General features: G+C 35.6%; 1 protein-coding gene across 4 annotated transcripts in view; it reads left to right on the forward strand.

The window, feature by feature from the left end:
- The window catches only part of PPP3CA (protein phosphatase 3 catalytic subunit alpha), a 350,999-nt gene that overhangs the window by 41,745 nt on the left and 288,600 nt on the right, over positions 1 to 20,654 (forward strand). Inside the window, exon 1 of one of the 4 annotated variants that reach the window (XM_077142686.1) lies at positions 1,146 to 19,353. The exons of 2 other annotated variants lie outside the window; for them this stretch is intronic. In XM_077142686.1, coding sequence (XP_076998801.1) covers positions 19,326 to 19,353 — 28 coding nt within the window. In that variant the 5' untranslated portion in view covers positions 1,146 to 19,325. Of the gene's footprint in view, positions 1 to 1,145; positions 19,354 to 19,380; positions 20,011 to 20,654 lie in introns of those variants that run through there. One more of the 4 variants, XM_077142688.1, reaches the window with a different exon arrangement.

Here is a 20,654-nt window from a genome sequence, read left to right on the forward strand (position 1 = left end):
AAAATTTTAGCTGTTGTACTCTAGTACTTACTTTATTCAGAGCTAAATATACAGAACTATAGATTCCACCATTATATTTCCCTCTCATTTTCACATTGGTCAGAAGAGAGATTGAAGCCCTTTTTGATTTGACAGGTATCCATGTGGGACTTCTTATAGAAAGTATGAATTTTTAAGTGGAAAGTAGCTTTGACTAACACTCTAAATGTGATTGTCATTCCTAGTTTTTAGGCTTTCAACTTGATTCCTTTGTTTAGTTTACAACTCTGCCCTAGACTGATTAGAGAGGCTAAAAAGACAGTAGAACTCTGCAATTGAAGCCTGTAGCTGAAAGGGAAGAAACTTTGACTTGTGTTGAGTACAACACAAGTTTTGGTGACATAGAGCCACATCACTCTAATGGCTCTGAGATTGAATTCTCCTTTTCTCAAGTGAGAATGATGATGGTGGGAATTACTAGTTATTATTTTTAGATGCTTTAGGACTCTATATAAAATAATGAGTGTCTTTGACAAGTCACATTTTGTTAATTAGCTTCTTAGTGGATACTATAACAAACCGTTGTTACAGATTGGTAATTATTATTCTGGTAGTATGCCAGTTTAGGGAAACTTTACTCTTGTTTATTGGTTTGTGTAATACTAAGATAATGGTGGTAATATATAATCACAGGTTGATCATATGTTGTGTTAGAGCCAGAAGGGATCTTGAAGATATGCATTTTAAGGATGATGTATCTGAGATGAATTACTTGTCCATGATTACAATGCTGGTTAATGATAGAGCTGGGACTTAATTTGAGCAACATGCCAGGAAATACTGTTGTTAAAATGAATGAATAAATTCATTTCTTTACTATCACTCTAGGGTTCTTTCCACACAATTTATGTATTTTACTTAGTATTTCCCTATTATCTAAATGGAACAAATATTATTCAAAAGCTTAGGTTATTTCTATCAGTGAGATTACTATATAAAAGTAAAAGTGTGCCCTTCAAAAGCTGGGTAGTTTTTCTTCCATTTTTTCCTTTGAACTAGAATTTATTTAGAGTATTTATAAAATAAATTAAATGGACTAGTTGTTGCAGAAAACATATATCAATAATATTTATTTATTCGCATGCTTTGCTTTAATTAGACCACTAACTCGTGTTTTCCTTTGTATTTATATGTGATTTAAAATATAATGTGTGTTTAAAATATAAGCATTATTAAAATAAAGAAACTTTTTTGGTGTAATCACTATATAATTATGTACTAAAAGTACAAGGTAATTTTAAGCTATCCAAACCTTGTTTTAAGAATCTAAGTAGGTTTTTATGAGTGAACATGATTGTTTCAAAACTTAGGTTTAAGGATGATTGTGAGGATGGGGTGATTCATTCACTCATTTCATTGGAAATTGAGTACAGCCTAATACACCACAAGCTGTGAGTACTGTGTTGTTTGCTATTAAATGAATTGTTTTTCAGTTTCAGTAAATCTTGGACATTTGAAGGCCTGAATAAGGCTTTCATCAATACTTTTTGTGTTAATATAGTATATGTGTGTGTATTTATATAAATTAAACATGTTTTTACATAAGCATGTGTCATATTTATTAATTAGTAGACTAAGATGTAAATAAAGATGTTAACTACGTTAGCCCCTGAGATGATTTTATTTGTGGTGAGCAGTGGTGACTTCTAGTAAGACCTTTGAAATAGTTTCAAGTCCTATTCTTAAGTTATTTCTTAAAGATTGAGATACACAGCATTTTGTCCCTTATTTTTCTCACCTTTTCTCTACCGAATTATCCAGGAATAGTGATAAGAACAGTGATATTCTTAGTGTGGAGAGAATTCAGAGTTACTCAGAGATATGTTGGAATGGTGGTTATATAATCTGGAATGACATTTAGGACTACTTTAAGATTTACTGCTGTAGGTGGCATCAGATGATCTAAAAATCAATTTAAGAAGTAATTGCAAAAGGTTGGTTCATCACCATGGTAACACTAATTGTATTTGACTAGTAGGTTATCATCACAGTTTATATTTTTGACAGGATCTTTGTCCTTTATGTGTCAGGGAAACCCAACCCAAGATGTGGGACTTTGTCAATCTTTGAACCAAACAGGTTTTCTGAACAAATATGTTTCATGATGTTACCACGATTCACATTTTCTGGACTTAAAGTACTTATGTGTATACTTTGACTTGACAGTTAGAAATGTTTTATGCATAGGTACACTAAGAGTCTTATAGAACTGGAGGTATTTTAGCTTATTGTCCATAGGGCCCATGTTTGTCTCTTTGATATAGTAATCAGCATGATAGTGTTATTCTGTTATTTGTCTATTTATTTATTTTCCTCCCTAATAGGCTATGTGTTCCTGGAGGTCAGGGTCCTTTATTTTACTCAACTTTGCAAACCCAGTGTCAAGCTTGGAGTGGACCCATATGTTCAATAGAAATACATTTTCAGAGTGCCCTTTAAAGGAGCTGTTGGCATATGTAGGATGTCATACTTTGATGATTGGGTATGGGGAGACAACAGTTAAAATGCTAATGCTTATGAGCTAGTGAAAATAAGTTAGACATTTGGGAATATAAATTAGAAATTCATTTATTCGATGTCAGTTATTAATGTTTGCCTGCCACATATTTCCTGCAATGCGATATTAAGATGAAAAAGACAAGTCTTTGTTCTTTAGCATTACAAAGAGAGAGGACAAAACTAAGATTTTGATATGTCAGGTTTATGAAAAATAAGATTGCTGATAAGTGTGAGTGTTTGACAGCCTGTTATTATGTGACCTGGTAAGAAGTTCCCTTTAGTTCAGTACATTTAAAAGGCAGTATGAGACTTTGAGGTGCTGAATGACTCTGGTCTACACTTTAGGGTCTCTTGAATCTATGTGGGTGAGCATTTTGCTGTAACCTTGGTGAAGGAGCTGAGACAGCTTGTGCTAGTTCTAGGATCTATAGGTGCAGTGCTAGAATCCAAGATTTTTGTGCTGAGAGGAACCTCTGTAGTCATTTATTGGAATTGGCCTATTCCTGCTGAGGTAGTCCAGCAGCTATGTTTGAGCAGAGCCAGTTAGTTTAAAAGCTGGTTCCTGTTTCCTAGTCCAAGTGCTTTGCATTGGTACTGTGCTTTCACTCCAGAAACAGTGGAGATAAAGGTAAAACGAGCTATTCAAACAAAAGGAGTAGTAATAAAACATTATGATAATGGTATGAAAAATCAGTAAAACAAAACTGCCTTCATAGTTTTATTTTAAAATGACTAAACCAGTATGCAGCAGACCTTCAGCATTTGTTATTTGGGACAAGAGAGCCTCATTGCCCAGACCAGTATTGCTGTGCAGAACAGTAGGGGAAAAAGCCTATAGAAGCTTTTGTCATGGATAGGTTATGTTCAGAATTTTTTATGAATAGCCTGGCTATGTGCTTGGGGTTGACATGACTGACTCTCCCCCAATGGGTTCCTCTTCCTGGCCACCCAGGCGATTGGCCAGCATACCCTCTGACTATCGAACTATATGGTTCTTAGCCAGCTTCTACCACCTTACATTGACCCATCAATATTTCCCAGGATAGGTTAAGCAATGACCTATTTTGTGATAGCCCACTCATGATATTCATCTATTAATCACACAGGATATGGTGAGTGTTTATGATGGTGATAATTAATTTTGTTCCATGACTTTGGGTTCTTCATTTTAAAATGGATGCTTATAGTTACTCTTGTGCTTTCTATATGTTAGACACTTTGCTGATAGAGGTAATTAAGTCAATATTAAATCCCATAACAATTCTAAATGAAATAGATGAGGAAGACAAAGGAGTTTAAAGGTATTTGTAATCTGCTAATATCATAGACAGAAGGTAACCGAACTTCATTAAAAAATCAGATAACAGGAAAAAAAATGAGAAAGGAAGCAATATATAAATGTTTACTGTTTTATCACTATATAATATTTTATTAGCTACTACCTCTGAACCAATATTTTTATATGAGCATTATCAGTTCCTAGAATGATATATGCAGTGTCCATACAATATATTAAAACTTTTTTTCCTGAGAAGCTGTCAATGTTTTGGATATATTCTTACTTCAACATACTCTTGTTTAGCTTCAAACCTTTCTATGGTAGCTTGATTACAGACTTGTGTTATAGAAGGGACCATTAAGAAGGACATGTTAAAAGACTTGGTAAATTTACTATAAGTCATTAACTAACTTCAGTTAGAATCTTATGTCTTCTAACTTTTAGATGTATGTTGACTTAATTAGTTGACTCACTTATGCATAAAGTTGAAATTTTACATTTGTCTGCAATAACAAATAAACTTCAGAAAGCTCTCCTTTATTTAATAAAAGTCACTGGGAAACAGAAACTGTAATTAAGTTGAAACTCTCAGGGAAATAAGCCTATGATAAAATGCTTAAATTAAATAATACAGTCACTGGAATCTATGGGAATAAGGAAATATACTGTTCCATCTTTAGAGAATATATATATATATTCTTCTCATTACTTCCTAGATTTTTTGTGAAGAGATTAATTTAAAGCAAGAAAAAAAGTTGAAATGTTTCATGAAGACATGAATTATAAAAACGAAATTAATTTATCTCCTTTTTAGCTTTATCATACAGCTCTTATGGAGCAATAAAATGAGCCAAAGGTCAGCACTGCAAAAATATGGAATATGTTAGACTCCAACTGAATGATAAGCTTAAAAAATTTGCATATATATAATACTTATATTTAATTGTCAAAGCAGACATAATAGACTGAAGGTAGTTTTTACCTTCCCGTCTTTCACTGTGAATGAGATGCAGATTTTGATAGTTAGATTCAGTTGTCACCTTGGCCAGATGAAGGCACCTAGTTCTGTTGCTGTGGACATGAGCCAATGGTACGTGAACCTCATCTGTTGCTGATTACATCTGCAGTTGGCTAGGAGCTGTTCCTGCTGTAATGAATGATGTTTGACTTAATTGGCTGGTGCTTAAATAAGAGAGCACAATGTAGCACAACCCAAGCAGTTCAGCATACCTCATCTCAGCACTTGCAGTTCAGCCCTTTGGTGATGCAGAAAGAAATCACCCTGGGGAAAGTTGTTGGAACCCAGAGGCCTGGAGAGAAGGCCAGCAGAGATCACCTTGTGCTTTCCCATGTATGAAAGACCTCAGTTGAAAGTTAACTGCCTTTCCTCTGAAGAGCTAATGAAATAAATTCCCTTTTATTAAAAGCCAATCTGTCTCAGGTGTGTTGCATTCTGGCAGCTAGCAAACTAGAACACAAATAGAAATTTAAAATGATTTAAAGGTCATTTTAATTGAAGTCAATTGAATTTTATCTGAGAAAATTATCCATTTTAACAAGAAATTTTTCTCATGCTACCATGAAAAAATGTGTTGAGTATGCTAATTTTTTTTAAGGTCTGTGTGTCTTTCCTCGTGACACATTTTGTTTGAGAGGCATCTAATATTCCTTAATATGTAAAAGACTTGCCAATTTTAAAATCTGTTAGAAGAGAAAAGTCAATGAGAAGAAAATACTCTTGATGTCTTATAAGTGCAAAGAAGTTTAGAGTTCATAAGATATTGGGTATGGTCAATGGAAAAAAATGATCTTACTTCCTGATGTTAGACTTGCAGAATTAAAGTGGTTTTATTTTTACTGTTTCCGCTGGGAGTCAGAACCAGTTAAGAGCACTCATAGAAAGGGGCTGAACCATCTTTAATTAATTACAGCAGGTAATAGCTATATGACAAAAAGTTACTTGTAGATTTGCTAATTATCTGAATAAGTTTGTTAGTAATGACAGCAGAGCCTATAACACAAGAGGTGGGATGAGATGATGGTATAGGGAGGTATAAAATTTAATTAGTTCTCTATAGCAGCTAGTAAATAGCCAAGAACTGCCTGGAACAACTGTTTGGGGGACATCCATGACTGGACACACATTGTATACCAGTCTGGAATGGGTGGAAGGGCTAATATCACAGCACAGAACTGTAAGTAAAGCCCCCAACTCAGAAGGCTGGCGCTCCTCCCCCACTGGCATGGCAGGCTAAGTTTGGAGACATTTCCCTGTAGGGAAAAAGAAGCCCTCTCTACCAGGAGCAAGGGAAGGTGGTATAACCAAACTCTGTAGTTTTAATGAACAGATATGGACTCCTGAATATAATCTCTAAGCACAGATAAATGCAGAGAAAGCAGGAAGGTAACGCTGGCAGAGAGGAGATGGGACTAACAAAGAAAGAAATGTTGCACACACACACACACACACACACACACACACACACACACAATGTAGGTGGTCAAACTCAGAATACTGGAAAAGGGCTGTGCCTCCAGATAAAGGGTACATAGAGCTAGGTACCACCTCTGGCTCTTGACTGGTGAAACTTGGGGGCTGGGGACTGGTTCCAAAAAGGGATTTTATTTTATTTTTTTACTTTCTATGTTTTTGACTTCTTTTTTTGTTATTATTACTATTATTGTTATTTTTTAGGTATTCTAAGTAGCTCATTAGAGTAAGCCTCAGGCATTTTTTTATTGTCAGTACTGACCCAGGCAAGGGTGGAGTTATGATAGGTCTGAGAGACAAAGTAACCAGTCAAGTGAAGGAGATAATTTCCTAAAGAGCTTATCTTCCCAAGAAAAGAGAGGGCTGGGCACAGTTCAAGTGGTGGCTGTTTTAAGAGCAGTCTGACCCCAGGGACTAGGAATCAGAAAGAGCTTGAGTTTGACTTCCACCTCAGCCTCTGTCCCAGTATGCCCTTGGCAAACTGAGAATTAAAGGCTCCAAACCACTTTTCACTAGTGGAGAGATGTGGGCTTACCAGCCCTGCCTTCCAGGCAGGATAAGAAAAATACAGAGTCTAGAGGCTCCACAGAAAAGTAAAAAACCTGCTGGGTCTCATCTTCAGGGAAACTTGATACTTATTCCATCCTCCTCCTGAGACCTGGGCCTGCCTTGTCTGGGAAAACCTGATTAGAGTTGATCATATCTGGGAAGATCCCCTTCAAAAAAAAGTTTAATACAGGCAGAGCAGGAATCAGAAAAGCAAGAGCTGAAAAATTCTAACTAGTTAAAAGGAAACTATATTAGAGGTGTAGAATAAGTTGAACTGAATACCAAAGAACAGATAGGGAACAAAGATGACCAACAGGAAAACCCTACATAAAAGAGTGAAAATGACCTCCAGAATAAACTGTTCAAGGAAATCAGATGCCTAGGCTCCAGCAAAAAATAATCATACTAGGAAAAACGAAGATATGGCCCAGTCAAAGGAAAAGATAAACACTTTGAAAGAGATGCAAGAGTTGAGACAACTAATTAATGTTCAAACGAACATGCTAAATCAATTCAAAGATCAAATCAATGAGTTGAGGGAAGACATGGCAAAAGCTATGAAGGATATAAAGAAGACATTGGGTGAACATAAAGAAGAAATCAAAAGCTTGAGTAAACAAATGGGAGACCTTTTGGAAATGAATGGCACAATAGAAGAGATTAAAAACACAATGGAGACCTACAGCAGCAGATTTGAAGAGACAGAAGAAAAGATTAGTGAGCTAGAGGACCAGACATCAGAAATCCTATGCACAAAAGAACAGATAGGAAAAAGAATGAAAAATATGAGCAGTATCTCAGGGAATTGAATGACAGCATGAACACAGGAATATGTTATGGGTGTCTCAGAAGAAGAAGAGAAGGAAAAAAGGGCAGAAAGAATACTGGAGGAAATAATCACTGAAATTTTCCAACCCTTATGAAAGATGTAAAATTACAGATCCAAGAAGCACAGCATACCCCAAACCGAATAGATCTGCATAGACCTACTCCAAGACACTTATTAATCAGAGTGTCAAATGATAAAAGCAATGAGAATTCTGAAAGGAGCAAGAGAAAAGTGATCAACCACATATAAAGAAAGCTTGTTAAGTTTATGTGTGGATTTCTCAGTAGAAACTATGGAGGCAAGAAGGCAGTGATATATCTTTGAGATACTAAAAGAGAAAAACTGCCAACCAAGAAAGCTATATCCTGCAAAAATGTCCTTCAGAAATGAGGGAGAGTTTAAAATATTTTCAGACAAACAGACACTGAGAGAGTTTGTGAACAGGAGACCTTCTCTGTAAGAAATACCAAAAAGAGCACTACAGGCAAATAGGAAAAGACAGGAGAGAGAGAGAGAGGTCTGAAGAAGAATGTAGAAATGAACACTATCAGAGTGAAAAGAGAGAAAAAATTAGTTATGATATATCAGAAGAAAGTCATGATGCTTGCAGCAATGTGGATGAACTTTGTGGACATTATATTGAGTGAAATTAGCTAGACACAAAAGATCTGTAATGTCTCACTAATATGAACTAAAATTAATGAGCAAACTTTGAAAGTTAAAGTTGAGAATGCAGGTTATTAGAAGATCTTAGGAGGGTAGAGATTGGGCATTGGATGTTGAAGGAATGCAGAATGTTCAACAGAATTGATTATAAAGGTTCAGAAATGGTTAGCACGATAATATCTGACGGTAGCACAATATTTTAAGTACAGTGAACAAAGCTGAATGTGCATATGGTTGAAAGAGGAAGGCTAGTGGCATGTATGACACCAGAAGGAAAGATGGAAGATAAAGCCTGGAACTGTGTAACAGTGAATCCTAGAGTGGAAAATGATGGTGATTAAATGTACAATTATAAGAATGCTTTTACATAAAGGAGAACAAATAAGTATCAGCAGTACAAGGTGTTGAAAGTCGGATGGTATACGGAAAAAATACATTCAATACAAATTAGTTAACAGGAGCATTTTAATGTACTTCCATTAAATGTAACAAAGGCGATATACCAAAGCTAAATGTCAGTAACAAAAGGATATAAGGGAGAGGTATGGGATTCTTGGTGGTGGTGTTTTTGTTTCTCCTTTTTATTTTATTTATTTTTATATTCTATTTTTCCTCTTTTTTTTTTATGGAGGAAATGGAAATGTCCTCATATAGATTGTGGTAGTGAATGCATAACTATGTGATTATATCAGAAACCACTGATTATTTACTTAGGATGGATTGTATGGTGTGCGAATAAAACTTTAAAAATAAACTAAAGGGCGGGCCACTGTGGTTCAGCAGGTAAGAATGCTTGCCTGCCATGCCCGAGGACCCGGGTTCGATTTCCGGTGCCTGCCCATGTAAAAAAAAAAAGTAATAAAAAAATCAATCAATAAATAACTAAAAAGGTGGGCCACAGTAGCTCAAGAGGCAGAGTTCTTGCCTGCCATGCCAGAGGCCCAGGTTCGATTTCCTGGTGCCTGCCCATTCAAAAAATTAAAAAAAACAAACAAAGATACAAGTGGTAGAGAAAATGCATAGAGAGAGAGAGATGTACCTTTTCACTCTTGGTAGAGAAGTAGAATGGTGCAGCCCCTCTAGAGAGCAGTGCGGTGGTTCCACAGGAGGCTAAGTATCCTATGATCCTGCAACCCCATTATTAAGTATATGCTTGGAAGAACTGAAAGCAGGGACACGAATGTACATTTGCACACTCTGGTGTTTATGGTGGTGGTATTCATGATTTGCAGTGAATGGAGATGGCCTAACGGTGTATTGACTGATGAGGAGAAGGATGAACTTCACTGGCGTATACATACAATGGAATATTGAGCAGCTGCCAGAAGAAATAAAGTTATGAGGTCTGCAGCTACGTTAATGAAACTTGAGGACAGTGTGTTGAGTGAAATCAACCAAAAACAAAAAGATATTATAATGTCTCACTAATATGGACTAACTATAATGTACAAACTCTGAGAATTGAATGCAAGAGTATAGGTTATCAGGGAAGACTTACTGTAAAGGTTCTAGGTTATAAGTTCTCACAGCAGTCACATCTGTTTCTGAGTTGTAACTGTTATTTCTAAACTCTGAGATACTGAGCTCTTTGTGTATAATCTGGTCATTCCCTGGAATTTTGGGTGTCTGTGTGGCACCTCAGCTGCAAAGCTAGAGTTTTGCAGCTATGAAAGTCAACATTACCTAATATAGTTACTGTTAAAATAACTGAAAAAGCGATTGGACTTTAATTAGAGATATGGATGAAGCTGATCTGGTTAGGACTAAGGTAAATCAGACTAAAGGTTAAAGGATGATATTGACTAGATTTTAAAATTTCAACTTTTGTGTGAGACCAAAGGAAGAGATGTGCTTTGGTGCAAAATTTTTATTTTCCATAGTACACTATCTAATCTAATTAGTATTATCAGTTTATTCATACACCATAATTCCATGGAACCTTGAATACGGGGAGTGAGATGTCATTGTATAGGTTAGTGTGATGCCCTGATAAATCCTAGAGTTATCTGTGCAGAAGATAAAAAGGTATTTGCAAAGTCCCCTTGAGGGGCTGGGGAAAAATGCAGAAATATTAAATTTCCCCACCTGGGGAAAGAACTGATGTTCTCGAAAGCATTGGGGACTACTAATTTAATAGGTCAAGCTGTCTGTCTTGGGGCTTGCCCTTATGAAACTTATTCCTTCAAAGGAAAAGTTAAGAATACTTATAATTATCTCTGAGTTTACCCCCAGAGAACCTCGTTTGTTGTTCAAATGTGGCCTCTCTCTCTAGGCCAACTCTCTAGGAGAGCCCACTGCCCTCACCCCACACATGGGACATGACTCCCTGGGGTATAAATCCCTGGCAACATGGGACCTGACTTCCGTGGATGAGCCTAGTCCTGGCATTGTGGGATTGATAAAGAATTCTTGACCAAAAGGCAAAATAGATATGAGGCAAAATAAAGTTTCAGAGGCTGAGAGATTTCAAATAGAGTTGAGAGGTCACTCTGGAAGTTATTCTTCTGCATTATATAGATACTCATTTTCAGTTTTAATTTTCTTTTGATGTGTTGGAGTAGCTAGAGGGAAATGCCTGAAACTGTTGAACTGTATCCAATAGCCTTGATTCTTGAAGATGATGAATAATTATAGAGCTTTTATGGTATGACCTTGTGATTGTGAAACCTTGTGACTGACACTGCCTTTATCCAGTGTATGGACAGATTAGTAAGAAAATAAAAATTAAAAAAATAAATAAATCACAGGAGGGATGGTGTGGAAAGGTCTTTTTTATTTTTATTTATTTTTTATTCTTATTGTTTTGGGAGTAATGAAAATGTTCATAAATCAATTGTGATGAATTCCAACCATATGATGACACTATGAACTACTGATTGTATACTTTGGATAATTAAATGGTATGGGAATATAACGCAATAACATTACATTTAAAAGTAAATATAACTACAATACAAACCCCAAAGAGAAGGTTTTGATGCAAAATAACCAAATGAAAAGAACTACCAAATATCTGTTTAATTTTATTTTGTCAGGCATGTATTAAATCAAGACAACTACCCCCTTGGGGTGGAACTGGGGTGTGAATATGGGAGGAGAACACAAAAGGGCAGTGGGATTAGAGTGCAGTGAAAGGAAGGAGCTTGGCTTATTTTCCATGCTGTTTCCCCTTCCCAGCCCTGAGTTTTGGAGTATGCTAGCCCATAGACCACATTTAAGTGCTGATTATCTTTCTAGGCCAGCTTCCCAGTGCCTCCTTCCCTAATGATGTATTGTAACTTTGGCAGTAACAGTACTATAATACCAAAATTCAGCTATAGGGTGGGTTAAGTAGATGTTTTCAGTTTAATCTTTGAACTAAATTGTAGTTTGTCTTCCTTTTCTTCTCTTAGTCTCCCACTTCCTTCGAGTTCCTTCTGATCATAGAAACAACTACCACAGAAGCAAATTCTTTGGGAAGTTGCATTCCAAATTCTAGATAATTCACTTAAATATAAATTATTTCAGCAAACCAGTTTCCATGTTAGAATCTGCCTGTTGTTTAGTTTAGCCTTATATTTTAAAAAGAAATACTAAAATTAAATTGAGCTTATAGGAAAAAGAAAATTAAAAAAAGAAGCTGATGGGCGGTTTTATTTAAGAAATGAAAATAATATAGCAGTATTTTCTGGAATTTTTACCTGTATTGATTGAAACATACAAAATTAATTTTAGTGCTAGAAATCATCTACATTAATCTTATTATACATCACCTATGCATTTTTTCGTTGACAATATGTAGAGAAATGGGACCTTGAGATGGTAAATAATTTACCACGTCACGTGGTTTCCTATACCTGGTCTACAGTCTATAATTCTAGTCAGATCTAGAATTCAAGGCAATTTTAAAGTAAGTATGGTAAGGAAAGCAATGCTGTCTTAGCAAAAATTAATTAAATTTTTAGTATCTACTACAAATGACTTTAAACTCATTGATAAAAAGTGTAGTTACATTTAAAAGAAATACTTTGTATTCAGATCATACAAGCAATGTATGTGCCCTGTTGGGAATTTTAAAAATATGGAAAGATGCAGTGCTATCCCAGGAACCACATTTGTAAACAAAAAAGGATATGCTTATTGATAAATATATTTTTACTTTTTTTCTCTTACACCATTGCTTTCTATCCTATTTTTAGATATTTAAAGCAATCTCTTCTATTTGTATATTAATATAACATTTGAAATGGATGCCATTTGGACACTATGGATAGCCAATTGATTTATCAAATTTATAAATGGTAAACTATAAATGACCATATAGATTTGGGAAAAGATAGAACATTTATTTAGATTTTATGAAATTATCATATGGGTAAACATTTCAGTGCAAACAGATTCTTTATTCACCATATAAGGAAAACATTTTTAGCCCCCTGAATCACGTCAGCTCTTAAGAATTCACAAAACTTTGTTCAGGAACATACTGTCATTTCCCTTATCTGCTTAGCTCCTTTTTTGGTTAATTTTTGAAGTTTCCTCTTTGTATGAGTTAGTTCCTCTTAATCGTTCCTTTTTATTTTCTAAATTGACAGCAGCTTGATTAAGGAGTATTGTGATTGTAGAAATTTTCTATTTTATCTGACACAGTGTGGTAGCTCCTGAATATACTGCTCACCAGTGAAACTCTGAATAAATTGTGTCCTTGGCCCCCAAGAAAACTCCTATTAATGAATGCCAAGCAGGAAGTTATGTTAACCCACATAGAAGAGGTGATTTAGAGGCCATCTGCAGATGCCATGGGAATGGGTGCATGTAGTGATGATGAGGTCTAAGATGTGCTCTTCTGACAATTTTTCAGATGTCCAAAACAGATAAAAGAAAATTAATAGCTTCTCTAAAACCCATGAAACATAACTAAGGCTAGAAATAGCATCTGTGGCCCTTTTAATGAAGTTTGAGGATGAAGTGCTCCTATTTGGAAAATAGAAAAGATGCATTGGACATAGTTCCTGCCCTGAAGGACCTATAGACCTTTTAGGAGAGAGAGATCCGCTATTTTGGGGGCCATGCATATTATCTGACACAAAATTGAGCCTAGAGAAAGTGAGAGAAGTTGTGGGCCTCCCAAAGGCCTTATTGGCCACCCGACCTCCCCATTCCCATTGTCTCCTGCACACTGCTCTGTTCAAGCAACCATTAGCCAGTAGCTGTTGCAGAGATTTATTCGAGTGGTTGCCTTCCTTCTTGAAATGTCCTTGAGAACAAGGACTGCGCTTCATTCTTAGTGCCTTTTAGTGCCTTTCAGTGCCTGCTAAACATTTGTTAGATTTAATGACCAAATGAAATGAATGCATTAAAAGGTGAACGCTTTCGGAATGCAGTGGGGAGGTAGGATGTGTTAGGTGGAGAGGAGGGTCTTCCTAAATAGTTGAGGCTGGGAGTGGAGAGTAGAGGAAATATCCCAAAGTTTGAACCACGTCTTGGAGGTGGTACAGATGACCATGACATGTGCTGGGGCAGTTGAAGAGTCAATGTGTGTTTAAATTTATATCATGCATTGGATGATGTGTCAGTACTAACCCATTAGATTGTGTGTAATAAGAAACCCAACTCAGGGTGGACTAAAAAAATACCACAACAGTAATTCTAACTTTTATAAATCAGTATTTATTGCCCTAAATAACTGGACAGGCCAGTCATGGGACAAATCTTCAGGACGAATTTGAACAAGAGAATCAAATAATGTAAACGGTGCTGGTTATTTAGCTGTCTTGGGCTCTGCCTTCTTTCTTTCTGCCCTCTTAATTATGATGGCTTTATTTTCACAGTAGCAAAATGTCTGTAGTAGCTCCAAGCCTCATATGTTCACAAAACCATATACAGTGGAGCTTGCCTGCTCCAATTTCTCTTGCAACTGATTGACATTGATTTTGTTACCTACCCACCTCTAAACCAATCACTGTATCCAGGGAGTTGGGATATCCTTTTTGGCTTTAGCCAAATTGACCCATTCCATTAAATACCAACATGACGTCTTCTAGGTGCTAGAGTTGGTGATTAAATTGCAACCACAACCTGTTTCCCCCCACCTTACCTTGTCACTTCTGTATGCTCCTTCCTTGTTTTATTAACTCCTTAGGTTTATTATCTTCTAACATACTATATACTATATATTTCACTTCTGTAGTGGATTGTCTGTCTCTCTTAGAATGTATGCTTCACAAGGTCAAGGATTTTTGCTTGTTTTGGTCACTACTGTATCCTTTTTGTCCAGCATATATAGGTGATCAGTAAGTATTTGTTGATGTATATGAAAAAATAAAAGATACAAGGTCCTTTCTTTCTTAAGTTTATATTCTTGCGTAAAAGAATGTATATTAAATAAGTAATATAGTAAATAAGCAAAAATACCAAATATTGGTAAGTACAATGTTAAAAATTAAACATGGCATGCCAGAGACCCAGGTTCAATTCCCAGTGACTGTCCATCAGAAAAAAATATTTAGACATAAAAAATATTTAGACATAGTGATGGGGCAGTAAGTGTAGGAGGGGTTGTTTAATTGGGATGGCAAGCCTGCCTTGATTGTATGACTATGGACAGGAGAAGCATGGCTTACCAAAGAAAATTCTGGGGACAACTCCAGAATTCAAACTGATGTAGGGATCATGTTCCTTACAAAGGGCATCTTGTGGGTTAACTGAATTAGGAATGCTATTATACCCTTCAGAGAATCTCTTATTCCAAGATTTTTGCCAGCTTCTTCTTGGCAAGTCTCATGAACTTTTGTGGACTTTTAACTCTGTGCCACTCATCTCTTTTAAAACTGTAGGTCACTTTTGTCTTTTGTCTTGCTAGGTACAGTGTTGGTATTATACTGTCTTGAATACCCACCATGTGGTGACACATTTCTTAGGCTAGTATCCTTCCCAAACATTTCCTTGCACAACTCCAGCAACATGATCTTAGGTAAGAAGGAAATATGCAAGACCATTTTCATGTCAATCTTAAATGTAATTAGGAAAGTAATTCTGTGTGTGTGTGTGTAGGTATCCCAGTATTTGAAATAATTTGGGGATTAGTTGTTATGTTAGGTTATCTGTGAGTGCACTGATCAAAAATTGATACAATATTTAGTGTTGTTTCTGAAATGAATGTATAACTTGAATCAAGTATTATCTGAATGTCATTAGTTGTGTTATGTTCATATGCAAAGACAGGGAGACATTTAGTGTGAAAGAAAAGCATCCTACATATATGCATATATGTTAAAATTAACAAAAAAAGTATGACAAGATGTACCCAGAATTGGTAATAGTGGTCACATAAGAAAAGTGAGTATATCCCATTTAGGTGTTTGGAAGCATAGAAGAATATTGCTTTTACTATAGACTGTGGAATATACATGTTCAAAGTTTTAGGAACATGCATTTAAAATTTAATTCTAAAGTGAATTTTCTTTAAAGTTTTTTTTTAAGTTGATCCCTTCATATTAATATTAGTGTGTATTTTGTTTTACTTCACAGCTTCTGGAATTTTAAATGGATATGAACATTTTATACAGTATTGCAACATTACAGTTGCTAAAAAAGGTTTATCACTTTTGATTCATTGTTAACCCATCTTTGATAATTAATTGTGAAGAAATACTTGAGCACAGAAAGAGACTATATTACGTGGAGTTGCTTATTGCAATATTTGGGAATAACTTAAGTGTCCATCCATAGAATAATAGAAATCATAGTAGTTCACTTCACAAGATAATGTTTCCATCTTGAATCCATTCTGGCAGCTTATTAAATCTGTGGAATATTATGGAATTCTTAAAGTGAAATTATAATTATGAATATGTAGGTCCCACATGTAAATGTTTATGAAAATGTTAAATGAAAAGATAGAATAGAAACTTTTAAGCAAACTATGACATATAACTATGCAAAAATTGTGTGTTCTGATACACAAAGAAGAAGGAAATATGCAAAAAAGAAGTTATTTTAGATTTGGAAGCTATTATGATTTTTATTTAATAAAAGATATATCTTTATAATAAAAGTGGATTGACATTAAATGTATAATGGTGGTTTATAAAAGACAGCAGACCACTGTCATTTTTCATTTTTTAAATTAAAACTAGCAAGCTTTTTTGTTCTTTTTCTTTTTCCTGCACATTTGAAGAGTCGCAGATACCATTGATAACCCTCACTTTCAGGATTTCCTTCTTGCAGCCAAGATGGGGCAAAATGTATCAGATCAAAAACGGGAAGGTAGAAGGGACACAAGGCACCTCATTGTGTGTGTGTGTTTGTGTGTGTTCTAATGGGTTAAACATTACCTCAGCTTGGATTATTTCTCTCAGAACAGTGTATAAACATTTGTTTGGGAAAAAAGTTAAAATATTTAGACAGCTGCTTCCTTTCTTTTTTTAACAGTACACAGATAATATTTTTATTACCTCACAGACATCATCATGCCTTTCTAACTAGCACGCTTTTGACTTCTATAAACCCCACAACTTTATTTCTGCATTTGGTACCACTCTTTTGAAATCTATCTGGCTCTTCCTTCCTTCCTTTTTGTCCCTCCCCTCCCCTTTTCTTTTATCTGTAAATTTGCTTAATCCAAAGGTGTCTGAACATTCAGAGGACAAGAGTTATTAATTAATTTCATATTTAGTATTCCATTATATTTATATTGACAGCCTTGGAGCCTTTACTTTTTTTGAGGTGGGGAGAGGGTCAGCATTGATTTACCTCAGTAATGTAAATGGCCTTCCTTGTATAAGCTAAGGCACATGAAAAAGTAGAAGATTATTATCTCACTTATGACTCCACGCAAGTTGGAGAGGTTAATGCTGTCACTCCTTACAGATAGAGCCTTAAGACTCCATCACCTCTTCTGCGTTGTTCGTCATCTGAACTCTTGGCCTCACAATGTGCTTTGCTTTCCCTGGATTCCTTAGACTCCTATTTTTATATCAGATTCTACTTTGGTTGCTGGCGTGACTCTGAGCTGGCAGGGCAAGGGGTTTTCTTGAAGGTGACTTTCTTCTCAACCTGTCTGACTTCAACAGTCTGGGGCGAAGCAGGGGAAGATCACTGTAATGCAAATGGAATAGTGCTCTTGGAAAGTTTCATGTTCTTTTTTTTTTTTTAAGTTTGTGTAGCACTTGAGTTGTCAAACTCTGGTTCACAATATAACTTTAAAGTTTGTCTTTGAAAAGTTTGGCAAATACTTATAACCCATTTAGGCACTTTCTCAGCATTAGTTTAGGAATCAAAAGAAAAAAAAAACAAAGTTAATAGGCAACTAACTACTATTATGTTTCCCTTTTTATGCCATATGAGCCACATTTCTTGGAATTAAAGGCAGAGAAATCATTCTGTTTTGTGCTGATGATTGAAATGCTGGGCACCTTTCTTGCTCTTGTGTGGAATGATTGGCCCCTTTAAGCAGAGGACTCTAATTTGAACAGGAGCAGAAGGTGGGCTGTTTAGAGTATCTGAACCTCAAACTTCCATGCTGAGAAGTGAACCATAGATGTAAGAAAATTAAAGCGGCTTTGCCACTGTTTTGGTCAGGGACTTGTGTTTCCATGCTGAATATTTTCAAAACAAGAGATCTGTCAAACAACAAAGGTTGCCATCAGTTCTTTCTTTCTAAAGACTTATCTTTCTTTCTTCTGGTAGTATGTCCTACATGTATACATTAAAAAGAGTGCAAAAAAATGAAGTGACTTTTCAATTGTTGCTAATGCTTTAGTACATATATTTAGATAAGTTTAAAATAATCAAAGGTGTAAATCTGGTGGCTATTCCAAAATCTCAGACTTTGCTGAAGTAAGGTAAATTAGCAAAGGTATTTTTACTAGTAGCTACTTTACTTTTTATTCTGTTAGTTTCTCGGTTTGAGAAATGAAATATGGATTTGAGACTGACCATTTAATCCTTAAACATTCAATGGTTGTTACATAGTCTTGAAGTATATTTTTTCTTATTTTAAGAGAAAAAAATATTATATACATATGTAAACACTTTTTTTTTTCCTGTTGCACAACCACAAACCTGCTGGGGGGAAAATATAAATATATATATTTTCCACTAGAAGTAAAATTACGATTGACGTTTAAAAGCCTAAAAATTCATAGTCCCAGCTGTCGAAAACCGATCCTGGGCTGCCAAAGCTAATGCACTTTCCTGTGAGAGGCTGAACACCCTGTCACAGGTGACAGCTGATCCTCTTACTCAGACCTTGTTAAAAGACCAGACTCTTTTTGTACGACTTCAGCTCCTTCCTCCATGGCCTGTCACAACTGGCTGTGGCTATCAAAGCTCAATCTCTTATACTTAAGTTTTTAAAGTAGTTTTAGTCTGACTAATCTTATTGGAGTAATAATGGTTAAAATGAACCGTTGGCAACATTCTGAGATATCCAGTAGTCTATAATATTGTGTAGAGTTGCATTTTGAAATAAAGCTAGAGCCAGCACATGCTCTGTGTTTGGCTATAGAGCCCCTTCAACTGTGTAAGAACGTTTTTGTTTTTCAATTGGTGGTTTGAGTTTGAATTTTATTAAAAAAAAAAAATTAACTCCTTAACTTCCATTCATAAGACACCATGATTTTTCTGCCTTCTTGGTAACTTCTAAGTGTAGTAAATATTTCCAGGTGCAAAAATTTATGACCTAACTAATATTTGATCCCCTCCATGGTGTGTGAGAGTGCTTGAAAGGAATCAGGTGTCTGAGTGAAAGCCATGCCAAGATTGTGGTTGGTATTTGTGTTCCTTTGCTTTGAGATATATTTATTGGCTTTCGCACCTTTTCTTTAAAGACCATATGCTTTAGCAATGCGATTTAGGGGTTGGAGTCTGTGCTGATTTGCTTTTTTGTTTTTGTGGTTTCAGTTATCTGCCAAAACTTTTGTTGAAAGATTGAAAGTCCTGTGTCATTTTGTTCCCTTGGTCTGCTTTGTGATTCACGCTAGCATTGTTTGATGGCCGGGTTCAGAGTAGCAGCCTCTGGTAAGTTCAGGCCCTCCCTTTGTTGACTTTGCAGACCCTGCTTGCTGACCTGTGAGAGGTATTTCCCTGAGGTAGGAATGACAACCCCCTTGTGTTCTCTAAGACTTTATGAAAAAGATGTTTGTATATAGATGTAGATAAAGATACAGAGAGGGGGTGGGAGCAGGGTGGAAGGGAGAGAGACTCTCATGTTTTAAAGGGAAGGGAATAGAAAGTAGTCTTGGTTAAATCTTTGACATGCATGTAATTGTTTCAGAATATTTGAAATGTTGATGTGTGTGATATGGAATAACTTTACACTTGAGAAGGAAAAACCATACCAAAATATGGGTGTGCAACGATTTCAATATGTTCATGGGTAGTAATCATTGTACTCTACGTATTTACAGAATAGTCATATTAGATGCAAATCTAACAAAGAAAAAAAAGTGCAAGCCTCACTTTAATGGAAGGAATGCTTGGAAGGTCATAAACTTCCCTTCTTGATACTTAATTGCATTTGACTTCAGAAAGAGAGTACAGTGTAAGAATAGTTTAAAAATAATCTTTTATGTTAAAATTAATATTGCATGAATTCTGAATTTTGTATTTACTTAAAACTTCTGTTTTGTCTGCTGGGTGTGTGATTACAGATGTCACTGCAGTTGCTGTGAGACAGTGAGTATAGGTAGAAACCTATCAAAATCCTTATTCACTGTCTGTTTGGAGTTTGGGTTTTTAAGTGTTGTTTTGTTTTTGTTTGTTTTGTTCTGGTTAAGCAACATGTTGCTTTATGAACATGCCTAGAGAACTTGTTTTAGCAAGTTTGAATCTATTGATGAGTAGATATGACATTTTGATTCACCGTTTTAAAATGACATTTGCTTACTATTTGCTTAAAAGCAACTGGATCAAAACATTTTCAGCTATCCAAATGGCGTCTGTACTGATGACTAATGATGTGGCAGCTTTGAACATTAAGGTTCTAGTAAAAATAAAAATCGCACTAAAAATGTATTTTCTCCCTAATTTGAAAGAACAGAATGTTTTCTGTGCTTTTTAGAGTTGAAGAACTATGACTTTGGAAACAATGGTAGCCATGGCTAATTTGCCTTACAAAATATAAGGGAAAAAAGGAATGCGAGTGGGGAATGGGAAGGAATTGATGTAGTAACAGCTTGGTGAGTAAATAAATATTTAAATTTCATGCCTTGTTAGTTGTGTAATCATGAGATTTGCAGAGTTATGTTGTATATTACATTTTAGTTGGTGTCTTATTTATTTTGTGTTCAATAACCTATTAAACCGAATTTAAGTGCTGT

Source organism: Tamandua tetradactyla, chromosome 24 (genome assembly GCF_023851605.1).
Source record: "Tamandua tetradactyla isolate mTamTet1 chromosome 24, mTamTet1.pri, whole genome shotgun sequence".
Classification (NCBI taxonomy): domain Eukaryota; kingdom Metazoa; phylum Chordata; class Mammalia; order Pilosa; family Myrmecophagidae; genus Tamandua; species Tamandua tetradactyla.